This window comes from Pseudochaenichthys georgianus, chromosome 9, assembly GCF_902827115.2.
Source record: "Pseudochaenichthys georgianus chromosome 9, fPseGeo1.2, whole genome shotgun sequence".
Lineage (NCBI taxonomy): Eukaryota > Metazoa > Chordata > Actinopteri > Perciformes > Channichthyidae > Pseudochaenichthys > Pseudochaenichthys georgianus.
In genome coordinates, this window is record NC_047511.1 from 23,709,415 (window position 1) to 23,727,015 (window position 17,601).

Here is a 17,601-nt window from a genome sequence, read left to right on the forward strand (position 1 = left end):
AGAGGTTTGGGTAAACCTGTGATGTATTTTGTAAAATCAGCTTAACAGAATAGTGTTACTGTGACTTGGCATAAAAAAAACCCAATGGTTTTAAAATTAAATTGAGAAACAACAATCAACTTGAAACTGTTTAATGCATCTTGTTATAAGCATTTGCTACAAAGACTAAAAGCCAGTACAGTTTCATTTGAAAAGTCTGATTCTATAGTATGTGCTTTAAGCTAATGTTCTCAGTGGATTATGAACATGAGTTGGACAAAGCCCCGTTAGGACCATACACTTATTTCATAGCATGATTTAAACATAGTACAAAATATTTAAAAAATACAAACCGAGTATATCAAATGTTGACAGTCTTATTTACAGTCTTGAAATACAGTAGCTGAAAGCTTCACATGTATATGGAGAGTGGAGGTACAGATGAGCACAGTATTGTATCTTGTGATGGACTTTGTTGTTCTACCACCTGTATACTGCCTTCTCATAGGACCAAGAGCAGGTTTTTAGGCCGTACTCCTAAAATAATCTACATCTCATTTTTGAAGTAGAAAATGCGCTGCACAGTGCTCATTTAAGATATCTTTTAGATTCACATGCTAGTTTGCTACAGCATGCTTCAATAAGTAGGAACAACCAGGCAATGATTATAAATCTGTATGTATTGATGCTTTGTAAAAAATATAAAACAAAAGTGCCTTACGGGTAAAATAACTTGTAATAAAAGTCTATAAAATGATTTACATGTCACATCCAGTTGGTAAATGTTTGTTTCAAACTTAATTAAAATGCTAGTACAGCTGTGTAGAGGTTGGATTTCATGTGAAGTTCCTCAGTGTTTCCAGATCGGCTCACCGGAGCAGAGGAGCTCTAGCTTTGGGTATGGAATGACTAAAGAAAACAAAGAAAGTCAGTGTTAATGGATGGGAAAATATCATTGATTTACATTTCACTAATCAAATAACCGATTTAAATGTATTTAGTTCATGCATGTGTTTGCACAAAGATCAGAAATTGATATTACAATTAATAACAACCGAACGTGAAGAAAAGATATATACCATAACCTGGAAAATCGAATTGATTGCAAAGAGCTGCGAGCTTTACATCCTCTGGAGACAGTGTGTCTGTTGTGTGTACGAGATATGAAAGAGGGAAAAAGAAAGGATATAAACAGATTAGCACCAGTAATGAATACAGAGAGGAGGCAGAGACACTGAGCAGCAGAGTCCAGAGAAGCTATAGCCAGTCATAGAAGGAACGCTGAAAAAGGCAGCAGGGAGACTGAGGCGGTGGAGTTTCATTTGGCAACCTGACAGCGGTGCATAAGCAGGGTCAGATTTACTAAACATTAGACCTTCACATAATGTTGGTACAACAGCTGAGTGAAGAAGAACCGTGGCTGGGCTGCACCGCCATGGTTTAATTTAAGATAAAAAAACAAAACGGTTTAACTGTAATTGAATTTGACATGTTGGATGAAAGATCTATGGCTGGCAGGAACAGAGATTACACCAATTAAAAGTACAACAAAACTAAAATATTGAAGTTGGAAAATAGCAATAAAAACTCATCTCATGTGGAGATAATCAGTGGTTTGCTCCACTTTGTTATTTTAGGTTTATGCTGGCTAAATAACTGACTCAAAAGTTTCCATGATTTAGCAGGAAACCCCCTAAATCAAATAAACTCAGCAATTTAAGTTAATCAGACCAGTTGTATCTAATGTTTCTTTAAGGAACAGTCCTTTTTCATCCCAACTGTCAGAAAATCAAGATTCAATTTAGATCTAACTTCTGAATGAAAGTCATCGGTGGATTAACCACAATTTGTTTTTGTTCAAACCAATTCAACCCCTGTTTGTGCATCCCAGCCTAAGTGATTATTATCAAGAGGAGAAAGCAGAAGAGTGCAGAGACTGAGTTTTGACTGGATTTACACAAGCACCAGTGAAATTATCTGTAAGATCTGATCATCCTATGGTGGCCAAAACTTGGGAGAAACCATTTACATATGACTTTCCCTGTTTCAGACAGCAGAGAGGAAATGTCTTCATAGAAAAGTGAACATGTGGTTGTGGCCCAGGGTGGGTTTGAGGGAGCTTGCCTGCAGGTGGACCTGTGCCATGTTTAAGTTGATGAGAGGGCCTGTGTTGGCCGTAGCACTGGCTGTGTCTCTATGGCTGCCACATGGCTCCCAACACATGGGGTCCCTGTCTCCAGACACTACATGCAAGTTTCCTAGAGACCTGACCAGCCTGGTGTGGCTCAGGGAGCTGGCAGAAAGAAGGAAGTGTTAATGTCCTCCATAAGGACCCACGAGTGGCTATAGCCTCTTGGCTGCTTAAAAATTAACTTCACATAAAACATCAAAAATATATTCAAGTATTAAATATTCCATTAACACAACACTTCCCTGAGTAAGTAAATAAATGGCAAATATGAAGTATTTAAAGTCCACATTGAGGGCTGAATAATTGATATGCAACTTGCTGATTCAAAAAACCAATTGTAACTCAAATCATCTCTTTAGTTTAAAAGCTTCATCAGTTTTCCTTATCATCACATGACCAGTTCTACACATGATGGTCTCATGACCACATATCTGCCATCTCAATGAAAACTGAGTATACTCCATTCATTCACAAAGACTGAGTGAGAAACGGCTGAGATTTATACGATAAATATAATAAGGGCTATATAAATAAACATTGATTGATTGATTGAAGTGGAACTTAAGCCAGTTCTAGTTTTTTTTCAAATCTTCACATTTAAATGTAGAGACACAAAAAGGCATCCAGTGTCCAATCTAGGTTTTGGTATATGGTATATAAATGAAAATATAAGGGGTGAATGTGCCACTGACCTTCCTCCGCTGGCGGGCAGTGAGGATCTGGTCCTCTTCCTGCTGTCTGATTGGTCAGACAGAGCCAATGGGTTACCGCCCTGAACACTGGCCTGCAATATGACCCTGCTGCAGAAGAGACATGTGATTCATTAGTCTGAGCCACTGTATGTCAGAGTGTAGATATGCATGTTGTGTGTACACTGCAAAATCTACCTTAGGGACTGTGATGATGACCGGGTGTGAATCTTATTCTCTTCTTGTCTGTGAAAACACAAGTAACACAACAGTAAAACATGTGATTCAACTTATTCATTGAGAGATCTTAGAAAGAGGACAGGACAGAGTGGAGGCAGAGAAGTAAAATATTGTATGCAGATGAGCAAGGAGGTTTTAAAGATATTGATAGTGCCTAGTACTAGACTCCTGGTAATAGGATGGGTTAAATGCAGAGGCCAAATGTCACTGTGTGTGCTGTGTGACCATTAGAGGGGTTTCATCCCTCCCAATTCTATTCTATTCTACGGCCTGTGCACAGATCATTACTGCAGCCTGAGCAGCCAGATATGATTATTAAAGCCAAGTCATACCAGGAGAAGCCAGCAGGTGACACTAAACAACTTAAAAGGAGACTTGATTTGCCTTTAAGCTTAACTGTCTGGCAGGATTACATTTGAACAGTTAGCACTCAAGTCAACACAATCACCAGCCAAGCATGATGTTTAAAATGACATGATGATGGACACAGTAAGACAAAATCATTATGTACAGAAAAAGGTCACAATGACAAGTAGCCTCTGATGTTTTATATTTTAAATAACTGGCTCTGCTTATTAGCTTTAAGTTTACTGTACTTGCAAAAGCAATAAAGAGGATCATTTTGAACAAATTTCTGATTTGGGTTGGGAGTTTAAAAAAAGAGACTGGGTCTCACTTACAGCATTCTCAGTTAGAGCTCCAGAAGGGGGGCAGGACAGGTTTTTGGGGGCTGACGGGCGGTAGAACTCATTGAAATCCTAACCCGTCTATACAGAAATGCAGGATGGAAGAAGGGAAGCCATACACAATCCACCACAGGGCAAGGCTACACAGGGAGGAGAGCAGCATGGCTACCAGCCATCTGAAAGGAGGACAAATCCAACAACAAGAGCAAACGGAAAAAAGGGGAAATAAAAGGAAGGAGAGACAAGAGACGTCCGGGCGGGACACAAAGCCTTTGATGTTCTGCTTTTCCACTGAGACTGGATTAGATGAACTACCTTTCAAAGAGCCTTGCATCCGACTAGCCAGTCAGCAAGTTCTTCTTCTTCACTTGCTCTGATGTGTAAGCACTTTGCTTTAAACTCTACACTCAACTCATGTGAGAATTTCAAAGTAGATGAAACTTTTTGAGAGATTTTAAAACAACCATACAATTATTTTAAAAAGCTTTTGAAAAATATACAATATGTAGTGGTTATTCTACAGTTGGAACTAACAGTATTTGTAAGATAACATTAAATATCCAGTAGTAACATTTGCTTATAATAAAATTACACTAAATAAACAACTTAAAATGAGTATAGTTTTGATAAAATAAAACAAGTTGCCACCTACGAGTAAACTTATGGACAGACATTTCTATCAAATATACTAAGATGGCTTTGAGCACCAGGAAAAGCACTATATAAATCAAATGTATTATTATTATTATTATTATCTGTGAGCAAATAGTGGCTGATACAAGCCTGCCAAAATATAGATCGGGCTCTAATATTAAAATGAACTACCATTATTACATTTTGTTCCAGAGACGGAGCGTTTTAATAGAAGCTGGCAGACACAGAAACCTGAAGGGGTACACAAAGCTCGGATGGTATGTGCACACTGATCCAGTCACAGAAGCAATGGAAAAACAACAGGCAATAGACAATGAACCCGGCCCAACATTAGTTACATGTTAGACACAAACACAGATCGAACAAAGAGGCATGTTCATGCGTGCATGTCCAAGGGTTTCATGCCTGTTGCCATGCATGAAGAGGCAGAAAAGAACGCTTTCAGATAATTGTCGTTCTTATCATCACTGGAATTGAACATGCATGTCAGTATTACTTAATAAAACAAACAGTGGAGCCAGATGGTGAAGTTCAGCTGGAAGTAAGAGGGATGTGTAGCAGCGCATAATCTGATAAGCCAAATTTCTTGTGCGAACAAATCTCTATTCTGCCTCAACTCCCTCCTGAGGACGTATATAAAGCCATTTTCTCCATCCCTCTACCTCCTGAGGAGCTAACCTGTGTATTTAAAATAGAATCATGTGTGATTTACCAATCCCAACAATGCCATTTAAATCCGCTTATTATTTCATAAAAACACCCCAAGCAAAGATCATTTTAACAACAAAGTACTCCTTGATGTTTCCTAAAAAACACCTACAGCTATATGATTGAGCAGGCAAGTTAGCTTCTTAACTAAACAAGTACAAACTGCAGATCAGAACCAGGACCAAGTTTCCTTCGCCAACATTTTCTCTTGAGACGTGCCAAGTCAGCAGTGCAAGCCAAGCACTAAACCATTAAATTCAACTAATCCAGATCCTTTGTTAAACCGTGATTATTTGAATAATTGGTGCCATTGTTAACAAGTACAGCAGGCTCAATGAAAGAGCTTTACTGTAACTCTGGGATAAGCTTTGATATCAAAGCAGATCAGCTCAGTGTGTCCATGACAGGCACATAATGCAAGGCGTGTAAATGTAATGCATCCACTAAGTGCATATCCACACCATAGTCATCCAACGAAAGACAGAAAAAAAAAGAAACAAAAAAGAAACAACCTCAAAATCAGCCATACCATACACTGGCATAGCAACCATTTCTACAGGAAGAGGAAGGCAGCTAATAAGGAAGTGATGTAAACTTACCTCTGTCATACAAAACCTCACATCCTCTCTCTGTTTTTGCTCTCCCCCACTCTCTCTCTCTCTCTCTCTCTCTCTTTCTCTGCCACTCTCAGCTATCTTTTGAATGGCAGGCAACACATCGGCCACAGCGTGCCCATGAGGTTGCAGCAGAACACTACCACCTGCCTGACATGGGACAACAAAAGCCAAAGCCACATGGGTACATTGGCAGAGGCCAGTCAACCATCCTCAGCCATGTGACACCCAACCTTCCACGGCTGAATTACATAGGCACAAATGATGTGGAATTCATTTAGATAGAGAAGGAAAAAATCCAATATTAGATTTTCTATTCATATTTTTTTTAAATAACTAGACAGCAACAAGCCATTGGCCTTTATAGCTTACTAAATGGTTGGAGTTTAATTCCATTTATTTAAATATTGCTTTTTTTTTTTATCAAGGCCTGTTCCCTTCTGCAACATAATGGATGTCTATTTTTTATCCTAACAGACACATGTAATAAACCACTTTTCATTATTTTCTGTCAATGTATCTGTACAATACAGATTCAAGTACTACATTTTGGCATGGAGGGCTACTATGACAATTGTACTATATAACAATTTTAATATTCTTGCACACTCTTTACCCCTGTTTTGTTTTTTATAAATAGCACTAATAATTAAATAATTGATTACATTAATGCACACAATGTACAACAATATCTTTTTTGTTGTTGTATTACTGCCGATTTTTATTCCATTCCATTGCAATGTAAATACTGTTATATTATATTTGACTATATTTTGTATTATTTTTCTAGTTCTCTACCTGTGTTTTTAATTCTTGTTTTACTTGTATGTATGCACCACGACACCAAGTCAAATTCCTCGTACGTGTAAGCCTACCTGGTAATAAACCTGATTCTGAATAAAAATCTGCCTCAAGACATTGTGACATGATGTTATGATAACCTGGAGCCCAAGCTCTATATTTATACGGCTATATATTTAAATGTTCTCATCTCTGACATTCATTAATTATCAAATCCTGCAGTTAATCTAACTCATAGATCACATGCTTTAATTCCACATCTTTTGTGCCTTTCTAAATCCAGACCTCAACAGATTGTGTATCAGATAACTCCATCAACTTTATCACTCGCTCTGCCTCTTAATATTTGACCGACTTCTTCCTTGCTTTAATGTTCATCCTCGTCATTAACAGATTATAGATACAAATGTGATGACTTACATTGATCTGCATGTCATGACAGTCAATCAAAAGAACAATAAGAGGACACAAAGACAGAGTTATTGAAAAATTACAGGAATGTGGCCTGGTTCCTCAACTTAAATATAAAATGCAATAACAGGATAAAACTGTCATAGTAGGAATAAAGGAGAGCAGACCTCTCAGATTAGTCTGACAAAACTTTAAACGTGTAATGATCCAAGAGACTGCCAAGGAGTGGCGTCGGTCATTTGACGGTACGACAGCACACAGGTGTGATGCATGATGGTACCTGCAGGCTGCCTGCGTACTTACGATAGTGAACCTGAGGATGATCTGGCCTGCCTCTTGCTCTTCAGGGCTCGCAGTTTATCACCCTGCGTAAGGCCATTCCTCTCCTCATCATCATTATACTGTAAAACAAAGAACAATTTGTGGTTACAAACAATTTTCTATGTACTTGTGGTTCAATAAAAAATATTCTGCTTACAGAATTACTTTCAGTTCATTCTGCAGTCTGTACCTGTGAGCATGACAAAGGAGTGATTTGTAAACTCACCAGGTCCATTTCCTCTTTATTGGATGCCCTGTTCTTGTTGCTCCCGTTGATGGATATGTCATCCACACCAGACAGGATCCTGGTTACAGCCGTCTTGCCATTCTCACATTCGTTTTGCATCTTCTCCCGGAAAACATCTCCTTCAGCCCACAGACTGTTCTGCTTACTGATGAAAAAATAAAGTAAAAAAAGACAAAATTACCTTATTTCTCTTGCCAAACAAAAAACCAACACTATTATTAACTCAATTTCTTAGCAGATTCTGACTGATGAAGAGGGCATGGCTCAGTTTGGATGCTCCAATCACAATAAAGTTATGCAACATTTGAATTGAAACACGCTGATTTAGACTGACAAACAAATCAAATAAATAAAATCTAAGGATACTATATTCTGAACGTTAACTCTGACTGAAGATTCTGCATGAGGGAGAAACCCCTAAGATTTGAACATAGTAACATTTTGAAAATGCTACTTAAGTGAACACCTACTCTTCAACAAAGTTCTGCTGAGGCCCAATGATGGACCCTGGTCTGCAGATTCGTATCCAGGCAATGGCCTCGGCAGCACTCAGGCCGTAATGTTTCATCATATAACAGCCAATCAGAGTGCCAGTCCTGCCCAAACCAGCTAAAGGGAAAAAAATGGCAGTGTTAAATTACACAACCAACGGGACATTGAGCACAGTGTATAGATCTAGGAGTAAAACTATAATCATTCAGAATAGATTAGCCTATCCACTGCCTTTGTTGCAGTTTGACATGTACCTTTGCAGTGGACAGCGATGGCTCCTTCTGCGTTCTCGCAGATGTTGAGGAACTTCCTGACGATGGAGTCGTTTGGCGTGCTCCCGTCCACAAAGAACAGATCGTGGTGCTCAAAGCCAGATTCAGTGAAACGCCTGGCATCATACATCTTTTTGTTGAGTCTGATGACAGCGGTGATGTTGTGATTCCTGAAGTATGGGATGTATGCCTCAGGAGCGTGTAAAGGGTACCCTGGAGTAAAAAAATGAGGTTAATAATAGGTATAAAGATTAGGCCAGATATCCTTTTTTTTTATAGGTAACTTATAGACGTAAATGTTATTTACCATTCTCTATTTTGCTCTTTGGATGAGGCCCGCTGAACGCAAGAAACTTTCCTGGAATGATCCAGTTTAAGTCCCCATTTTCTGCCCTCTCGTAGTGCTCATATTCTTCCACGTCAAAGTTGGAGAAGTCGAGCCAGCCGTACTGCAGAGCCTGGCAGGGGGGAGAGAGGAGATTTCATTCCAAGGGAGCATGACACAGCAAAACAGAAATGTAATTACATCTTAATATGACGTACCTTGTGAACACCACGAAGGCAGTCTAGGATATTCAGATTGTACATGCAGGATCCAAATGACGCATCTCTGAAACAAAAAATAAGATGAATCTTTTTTAGCACAACACCTAAACCATATTTATTTCCCTTTAAATACAATTTAACAAAATATCAACTGCTATCCAACCTACCCTGCTCTTTTAATGTCTTGTTTTGTTTCTTCTCTTAATACTTTTATTTAAATTCAACATGATATAGTAATATAAAGAACACAGGCACATAGGCCCTTAAAGGTCCCATGTCATGGCCATTTCTACTGATCATAATTCCATCGTTGAGGTATACTAAAATAGATTTACATTGTGCAATTTTCCAAACTCACATTGGTTTCTCATACAGTATCTCTGTATAGTAAGTGTATTCACTCTCTGTCCTAAACGGCTTGTTGGAGCTCCTGCCCCCCTCCCCCCTCTCTTTGAGCCCAGTGGCCGTCTGCGAGACACAGCAAAACCCAGCCGAAACACACACGCACCCGCAGCCTGGCTGGGAGTTTGTGTGTGTGCTCAGGCTGAGTTCCACGGTGTCTCGCCGACCCCACACCAGTGAGCCAGCTCACACTGTCCGCTCCTCGCAGCAGCGAGCCTCGCAACGTCCCACCGAGTGTGTGTGTGTGTGAGAAAGTCCGCGGATTGGTCCAAACTAAACAGCTCCGCGGACATTACGTCACTATACCAAAATACGTCACTGTATCCAGGAAGAAAAAGAGAAATCTCCAACGAGGCGTTCTGGGGCAGCATAGACAGGTCTTTTCTGTGTTAGAGTTTTACTCGCTACAGGGTGTACTTTGAGGGTTTGTGACTCTCCAGACCGTTTACATGCATAAAAAGCTACATAACACACAAGGGGACAGGTAATAACCAGAAAAGCATGACATGGGACCTTTAAGCCTTCTGGGTCTTGGGATCCCTGAGCCTTTTTCTTCTGTTGCAATTAAATCTAAACAAAACTGGTAAAAATAACAATGTGTTTTTTTTTAATTTAAAACAACTCTCTGCAATATTTTCAAAGTGTAATTTGACAAGATGTATGGACCCTATTTCCAAATTTCAGATGCAGCATATTTAAAAAAGAAAATTAAATATTTGTAGGATTAAGATGGAAGCATACGGCAAAACAGATCAGTCTGCTCTGATAATGACTTTGTTTTGTTGTTCACTGGGTTAATGTGAAATATACAGTACAGAAATAGTTACCTGAATGGAATATATGTTGAGTTCCTTGACACAAGCAGACTGTAGGCATCCTCCGGCATCATGTCTAGATTCATCACCTGTTAAAAATAAATCTCCAATCACTAGGTGCCTCTCAGGTTAAAAGCTGATATCATTATACACATATTATTCCACTTACTGCATATGAGCCAATGAGATAGGCAGCATTGGCTTGTTTCTTCTGATCTCCACAGGTGTAGAATATTATCTTCTTCCTTGAGAGTGTAATAGACTGTACAAAGATATTCAGAGCATCAGTATGAACTAGGGATGTAACAATACCAAAAACTCACGGTACGATAATATCGCGATAACAAGTCCACGGTACGGTATTTATCGCGATATTGAATAATAAAAAATATATATATAAGTTTCTTTATTACATAATAAATCTGATTTGTACAGCATTTTAGTAGGATAGCAGTATTTTAAAGTGTCAAAAACAAAGTGACAGTAACAGACTGGAACAAGAAAACCAGTGTTGGTGTACCTATAGTACTACCAAACAAAGTAGGCATTTTCTTTGCATGTTCTTTGCATCTCACAAATAAACATTTAATAATCAGACCCTGCAATAAAATAAATCAAGTTTCACTTTAGTTTTTCAAGTAACTCAATTCAAACTCACTAGTCACTCACACAGCATCATCAGACAGGTTTTTAGGAATATGAGAATGTCCACATTTCCAGGTATTTATAAGCTGGGATGTTTGGGCATTTATAATATCCCCTGCTCTGGAAAAAACTCTCTCGCTTGGTACTGATGTTGCTGGAACAGCAGTGGTCGCGTTAACCGAATATTTTATTTAACAATGACGGAAAAATCTGAAAGCAGTCTGTCATTTTGACAGATTAGAACAAACTCGGAACAGCGCCAACGTTTCCCCGCAGTGAGGCTCTGGTGTTTTCCGTGTTATGCATGCCCTCCAAAAGGAAATGATATCGTTTCCAAACCGTACTTTGCCGTACAGATCAATACATGTCTGGGAGGTTTTTCTTTACGCTGTGCGCGCTCCCGCGAGGTGCACACGGCATAACACCGCCAATGTCTCTAGGTGTGTAAATGTAGCCCTGTAAATACGATGTCCTTTTGTGTTCTGTTGTTTTATGTTCATGTTGTAACCTACTTGCTGCCATGTTGGACAGGTCTCTCTTGAAAAAGAGATCGATGATCTCAATGGGACCACCTGGTTAAATAAAGGTTTAAAACAAAAAAAAGTGTTTAAAAAAAATTAATTAAAAAAGATATCGCGGTAGATTTTGTCATTCTCACGACGGTATTGGGACGTTTATTTACCGCAATATTCGGTATATCGTTACATCCCTAGTATGAACTGAGATGTGATAACATTTTTTATTTTACATACAAATGTAATACTAAATTATGACTTTGCAGTTACCCACAGTGGCTTGAAAAAAAAGTAAATTCCTCATAGGAAAATTATTAAGGACTTTTAACCCAACTTAAAACAAACAATGACTTTTTACTTGCATTTTACGGATATTATAGCTATAAATATAACTGTAAAAAGTTGAAAAGTATTACTAGTACATGATGTGCAAAAAACATACCTCTACTTTATTGTGTCTACCTAATGCAAGCATAAATATATTTTTGATTGACCTGGCTCTATGGATCCTATTCTCTCTTCCAGGAAGTACAACTAAGATCGACGGTTTACTTTACCTTGAGCTTCTTTGTCAGCTTGCAGCTGAAGCGATAAAACATGGCCAAGTTAAGGGGACCAAAGTCCGCATAGAAGCTGAGAGAGGGGGAAGAAGAAAAAGAAGAGTGTGTCAGAGTGGCTATGCAACCGGCTACAGTCTCTGGGGAAGTTTCATTAGATGGAATCAGCTACCTTACACTGAAACAGTAAAAACCCTGACAAAGTAAAGTCTATTTTTAGAAGCATCTGATGCTGTAATAGGTCACTCAGAACAGGACAAAATGCTGCAAAGACATGAGTATTTGTTGTACCACTGGCACACACAGCTCTAAAGGTCGGTCAGGTTCTCTTCTCATGCCAATCTAACACCAGCCCATTCAAACAGCCATGCCCTTGAAAAATGTGCCATTACTGGTTTAGTGAGCCTTTCATTGTTTATGTTGTTTTGGTTATTTGGATCTATTCTAACAGTTAAAGGAGGCTTTTAGTTTTAACAATCTTTCTTTATTTTAGGAATAGTATTGCTTCCTTTGAGGAAACAAATCTGAATATGTTGGATAACTTCATACCAACGATTTCTTGATGATAATCAATCAATGATAATCAATGCGAGAATCACTGCATCTACTCATGGTTGAAATGATATACTATATATGATATACTATAAGTTACTACAACGGTGCATAACAAAGGTATAGACAATGCAGACTTATAATGTCAAAGAAGTGCAAAGGTCAGGTACAAAGCACACACATATTACAGCAACAAGCTAAATGTGCATGTTCAGGTTCCAAAAATGGGATGAGACTGAAAGCCTACTTCTCATATGCCAGCTCTTCATCTATGCAGAAACAGTGTCGATCAGCTGTGCTCTTGATCTTTTGCTTTAGAATGGCGAAATACAGTTGATCTGGGGAGGGAGGGGGGTGGGGTAGGGCGACAACATAAAGAGGCAGTTAAATACTTGCTTTTGTCATGCACATAAACTTCTGTGGTCTCTAATTTCCCCTAGCCCGGGAACCTTTTTACTACTCCATTCATTTTTCTCGCGACTTACCCTTGACAAACTCGATGCATCTTGACGAAACATCGTCCGTGGTCATCTTGTTCATAGTTCTGAACATGTTTGTTTTGCAGAGAAACGTACGAGGTAGATTTTCTTTACGACGAAGACTTGCGCATACTGAGTAAAACTTCCACGGTTAGTGTACGAGCTGATTAAAAAAGCAATACGTTAAAAAGTAACAGTATAACACAATCGTTTTCAAATCTGATTTAACAATCCGGGACAAAAAGTTAACAGTCAAAGAGAGAAGAAGAGTTTCGATTGCAAGTGCGCACACAAAAAAGAAGGATCTCTACCGGACTACCCCTCACTGATCGGCGACACGCTATTGGCTGCGAGATATCCAGGCCGCTACATGATTAGAGGAACGGCCTGCTAGTATTGCTCAGCCTCGCCTCTTTTAGTTTAAAGTTCTCTACATAAGACATATGATAGGCCCCGGAACGTTGCCCAAACGGTTGCTAGGGCGATCTCCCAGCCAATCAAATACGCGATTTCCACTTCGGCGAACCTCCTTCCCTGAGATTTGAGCTGCGCAAGGAGGGTGAAGAACAAAAACCAGGAAAACGCCATGAAAAATACAGTGTCCTAACTATAATACACACTAATACACCACTCCGTCTCTATGCATAGCCCATTAAGATATGATGGTGCAGACGAAGCGAAGTAATGGTGTAATTTGCTTCCTCTAAATACCGGAGCAGGAAGTTATGATAATATTATGCATCTTTGCACACAACACAAGGCAAACCCAGTACATTGATGATTACACGACAGCCGAATGAGCCAATGTCTTTATATTCAATGGAAGACTTTCTAACACACCCTGCTCACTTAATTACATGCATCCTGCTGTGGGCGTCCGTGTCATATTTGCAGAGTCGGCCTTAAATTGACAGGGTTCACCCTATGGGTTCACCCTGCAGGCCCCTTACCTGTTATCTCAGTGTAAACATCAGAGGTTGGCTCCGCCTCTGAGCTGCTGAGAGCTGCACAGCGCTTTTTCCTCGACTCGGCTCTTCTCCTCTCGCTCTTGCGCTTCATGTTCGTGGCTGCACGGAGGGCATTCCCGGGCAGCAGCAGCAGACCTCCTTCGGTTCGCAGTGCGGCGGCGTGTCCCCGGTTTGTTGTTCTTATGGCATGGTCTGGGGATGTATGTGTGTTGCAAATGTGTCAAGGTGTCAACTGAGGTCCCGCCGTCTGCTCCAGCCTCTCCGGTGGTGCCGGTGACGTCTGAGAGCAGGGGCAGGTTTCTGCTCTCTGAATCTCATGCACGTGACGTATCAGGATTAGATGTACAGCGCCCACCCTCCACTGTTCACCTTCTGCAGCTGGAGATAACGTGGGGAATGTAGTCCTAGGTGATCCCATTGGACATGACTGTGGGAAGACCATGTATTAGGTCTGCAGTGTGCATGTGGATAACATGAGACAACACAGATGGAGCAAGGAAATTGCAATAAAACTTCACTTGCATTTTTATGTAACCACCCCCCCCTCCCAAAATACCCCAAAGACTACGACACTACTGTTGTGCAATAACACTTGTGCTATATGTAAATTGGAAAATGTATTACAAATGCTACTTGTAAATTGGAATCACTTAATAATGTTTTTATATTATGTGCATGCTCTTTATCTAAAAGTGTTTTATTTGTTGCGGTAACAATGTAAATATCCCCTCTGTGGGACGAGTAAAGGTATTGTGATTCTGAACACTTACAAGAGGATAGTCTAAAAAAAGCACATTCTGTAATAAGGTAATCACTGACAGAAATGCACACATTGTTTTAGAGTTTTATTAATAGCCTACCACACACATCCATCTTAAAATGATGAGAGTAACCTAATAGAAAAAGTAGATATTTTTATAGTAATGTCTCTGTTATGCAGTCAATCAAAAATATAATTTATGTATTTGAACAAAACCTTTACAACAATGACCACAATGAGCTCTTTTATTCTCAAACAACATTACGTTCTTCATTGGCAGAACAACTTGTGCTCAGTTCATTTACTGGCTTTCACCTTCATCAGCACATGAGATGTGATTGGAAGCTCTGGAAATACTAGTAAGATCTTGAATAAAGCCAAGAGTTTTAGAGAAGACTTGTGTTTCAGACCTCACCTATCCAATATTTTGGCAGAGCAGAAGAGGAAGTACAGACTTGATAAAAAAAAACAGACTGAGTATAACTGAGACACAAATATGTTTTATAAAATGATGATGCCCAAACAGTGATGAAGAATGAAGCATGCTTTCAAGCAGACCCGCTGGCTACACATGAATGATTGTTGGCTTATCACTGAAGTCCAGAGTCTGTTGAACCCCAGCGAGCTGCAGGAGCCAGTTAATGGGCATGTGGTCCAGGCGGTTCATGTCAGAATGGGAAAAATGAACCCGAGAGCCTGTAGAGAGAAGAAGGAGTGAGCAAGGAAACAAGAAAGTAGTTGAGGCAGAGACAGACCTTGAGTACAATACAATGAAACAGAGAGAGTCAGGATTACCTGGTCCTGCGATGATGGCTCCACCTTGTTGATGTAGGTCACCCTGGAAGTCGAATGCAGGGCTAGTCATGGCCCTCCATATACTCTTCACTTGCCCCATAAAGACACCAGACTTCACATGGGGACTGGGTTGGGCTATGAACATAAACACCCATCCACCCAACCCACACACACACACACACACACACACACACACACACACACACACACACACACACACACACACACACACACACACACACACACACACACACACACACACACACACACACACACACACACACACACACACACACACACACACACACACACACACACACACACACACACACACACACACACACACACACACACACACACACACACACACACATATTTATATTAATCACATCTTAACATATGCAGTGTTTATGTCCTCATATATTGGATTACCTGTGTCTGTACATTTCTCCTCTCTCTTCATCCCCAGCTTTTGATAAATGATCCTCTCGGGGTCCACATATATTTCATAAGGATACCCGGTCAGTAAACAGAACGGCTAGAGAGATTACAAACGAAATCAATATGACATGATAAATGAGTGTGGCATACTGTAAATATGCATGAAATCACTGAATGAATTACCTCTATGTGATGATGAGCAGCCTGTCCAATCACAACCAGTCTAATGGCAGCATCCTGCAAAAAAGGCAACACAATGTGGAGTTTTCGAAATTGTCTTATAATCATCCAAGCTACCATAGGGCATTAACTCTAATTTGTATGTCAAGTTTGCAACAAAGTAATAGCCTCCAGTAGATTAGGTGTGAATCAGGACTTACCTCTAGTGCTTCTTTAGGTATGTTACTCAAATCCTCCACATATTCCTTACAGCTGTAGCACAGGAAATTCTGCAGAGACACCAAATGTAATACATAAATAGACTAGATATGCGATATTACATTGCTTTTTAAATCTCTGGTCTTGCACCTTAATACTGTTTATCCCCCTGTCTTCACCTATGAGCTCTCCATCCCTTCATAGCAGAGGAAGCTGTTGCTGCATCTGTCCAGCAAGGCTGATGCTCAACTGTTGCCTATATACTGTGATGCCTTTTGAAGCTCAATCAACATAAACTTGAGCCTCTCATGATTTTACTTGAGGCAGTGCAGCCAATGAGTCACCAGCAAAATAAAGCCAAACAAAGTTATTCCCCTACCCGCACGAAAATTATCACCGATTTCCTGTCTCGATATAATTTCTTGAACGGAAAGGAGACTCCATGCCGGTCGTAAATTAAACAATCTTCGACGTCTTCAAGATGATAGTCGATAGAAAGGCTCCCAATGTCCTTGTTTTCTATAGTTACTTGTCGAATTATTGGTGAAATAGCTTCAGCCATTTTTTCCTGAGGCTTCCCGAACTAGCATTGCTATTTTGGGAGTTGCTGTTCAGGCTTGAAGAGTTGGTGGCTGCAAATTCACGCCCATAATTTGCATGTGTGCGTGCGTGCGTGTTGGTGTGTGCGCGCGCGTCTGTGTGGGAGAGAGAGAGAAAGAGAAGGGGGAAAGTGAAAAGCAAAGTAACAGTAGTTTATATTCATGTTATATCATTTGCTAATATGTTATTTTTTTTAATTATTAGATGCTATTGCTAATTCGTTTTAAGACTAAACCAAGATAACCCTGGTGACATCATTACATTTTTATCGAAATATTCACTTGCTGTTTATAATGCTGTTTTGTGTGTTTTTTGGTCGTGATACTGTCATGGTATTAGTCTTATTACACAAGGACCGTGTATAAAAGACACGATTCTCAAATTTGTTATGACATATTTTGCTATAAGCTCCATTCCATAACAATTAATGACACTTGAATACGGCATAATTATCTATCTCACTAACACTAACAAAGATACACTTTAAATTAATTTGAAACATAAGAAAGAATGCGATCAAATTAATGTCGACAATGACACATGGAGGAAAATAGTTATAGTCCGGGAAGAATGTAAACATTAACGCAAACAAATATATTCTGAAACGTAAAACTATGATAACGCACAAACGGTTATACAACTTGGGTCATATTGGGCTTTTCTTCTCCCTCAAGGCCCTTCATCCAGCCTCCATGACGAATTACGAATCGGCCTCGTCGGCTTCCTTCGCGCTGCCCTCTCGGTGCGGAAGTGTTGTCCTCCAGCAGCAGCAGGAGCAAAGCCAGAGCTGCACTGTGGATAAACACTACGCTAGTTCTGTAGCAGGGTCTCTCGCCTCCTCGT

At 39.8% G+C, this 17,601-nt stretch overlaps 2 protein-coding genes across 9 annotated transcripts; both read right to left on the bottom strand.

The window, feature by feature from the left end:
* Positions 1 to 117: 117 nt before the first annotated feature.
* Positions 118 to 14,079, bottom strand: cdc14b (cell division cycle 14B). 8 transcript variants are annotated; one of them, XM_071204366.1, is made up of 16 exons: positions 13,767 to 14,078; positions 12,585 to 12,675; positions 11,786 to 11,861; positions 10,238 to 10,330; positions 10,081 to 10,157; positions 8,849 to 8,915; positions 8,613 to 8,763; positions 8,288 to 8,518; positions 8,012 to 8,150; positions 7,521 to 7,686; positions 7,277 to 7,374; positions 3,058 to 3,105; positions 2,863 to 2,967; positions 2,104 to 2,272; positions 1,065 to 1,124; positions 118 to 888 (listed from the first exon to the last, which is right to left on the bottom strand). In XM_071204366.1, the coding sequence occupies exons 1-15, from the start codon at positions 13,873 to 13,875 to the stop codon at positions 1,101 to 1,103; spliced, it is 1,644 nt and encodes a 547-aa protein (XP_071060467.1). In that variant the 5' UTR covers positions 13,876 to 14,078; the 3' UTR covers positions 118 to 888; positions 1,065 to 1,100. The 8 variants fall into 8 exon arrangements, 7 of the variants coding, with proteins under 7 accessions (XP_071060467.1, XP_033946946.1, XP_033946947.1 ...); XM_034091055.2 differs by having other exon boundaries at positions 2,863 to 2,970; XM_034091056.2 differs by having other exon boundaries at positions 1,059 to 1,124; positions 2,863 to 2,970.
* A 537-nt stretch (positions 14,080 to 14,616) lies between these two features.
* prxl2c (peroxiredoxin like 2C) lies at positions 14,617 to 17,457 on the bottom strand. Its single transcript, XM_034091063.2, has 7 exons — positions 17,385 to 17,457; positions 16,538 to 16,853; positions 16,161 to 16,229; positions 15,964 to 16,017; positions 15,772 to 15,877; positions 15,340 to 15,474; positions 14,617 to 15,240 (listed from the first exon to the last, which is right to left on the bottom strand). Exons 2-7 carry the CDS (start codon positions 16,718 to 16,720, stop codon positions 15,110 to 15,112), a joined length of 678 nt encoding a protein of 225 aa, XP_033946954.1. The 5' UTR covers positions 16,721 to 16,853; positions 17,385 to 17,457; the 3' UTR covers positions 14,617 to 15,109.
* Positions 17,458 to 17,601: the final 144 nt, after the last annotated feature.

Excerpts from the sequence above, each read along its gene's own strand:
- prxl2c (XM_034091063.2), bottom strand. The coding sequence starts at position 16,720 with ATGGCTGAAGCTATTTCACCAATAATTCGACAAGTAACTATAGAAAAC. Across the intron at positions 16,018-16,160 it reads TACCTAAAGAAGCACTAGAG|GATGCTGCCATTAGACTGGT; the intron begins GTAAGTCCTGAT and ends CCTTTTTTGCAG. Across the intron at positions 15,241-15,339 it reads AGCCATCATCGCAGGACCAG|GCTCTCGGGTTCATTTTTCC; the intron begins GTAATCCTGACT and ends TTCTCTCTACAG.
- cdc14b (XM_034091055.2), bottom strand. The coding sequence starts at position 13,875 with ATGAAGCGCAAGAGCGAGAGGAGAAGAGCCGAGTCGAGGAAAAAGCGC. Across the intron at positions 8,764-8,848 it reads GCCTTCGTGGTGTTCACAAG|GCTCTGCAGTACGGCTGGCT; the intron begins GTACGTCATATT and ends CCCCCCTGCCAG. Across the intron at positions 7,375-7,520 it reads ATAAAGAGGAAATGGACCTG|TATAATGATGATGAGGAGAG; the intron begins GTGAGTTTACAA and ends TTTGTTTTACAG.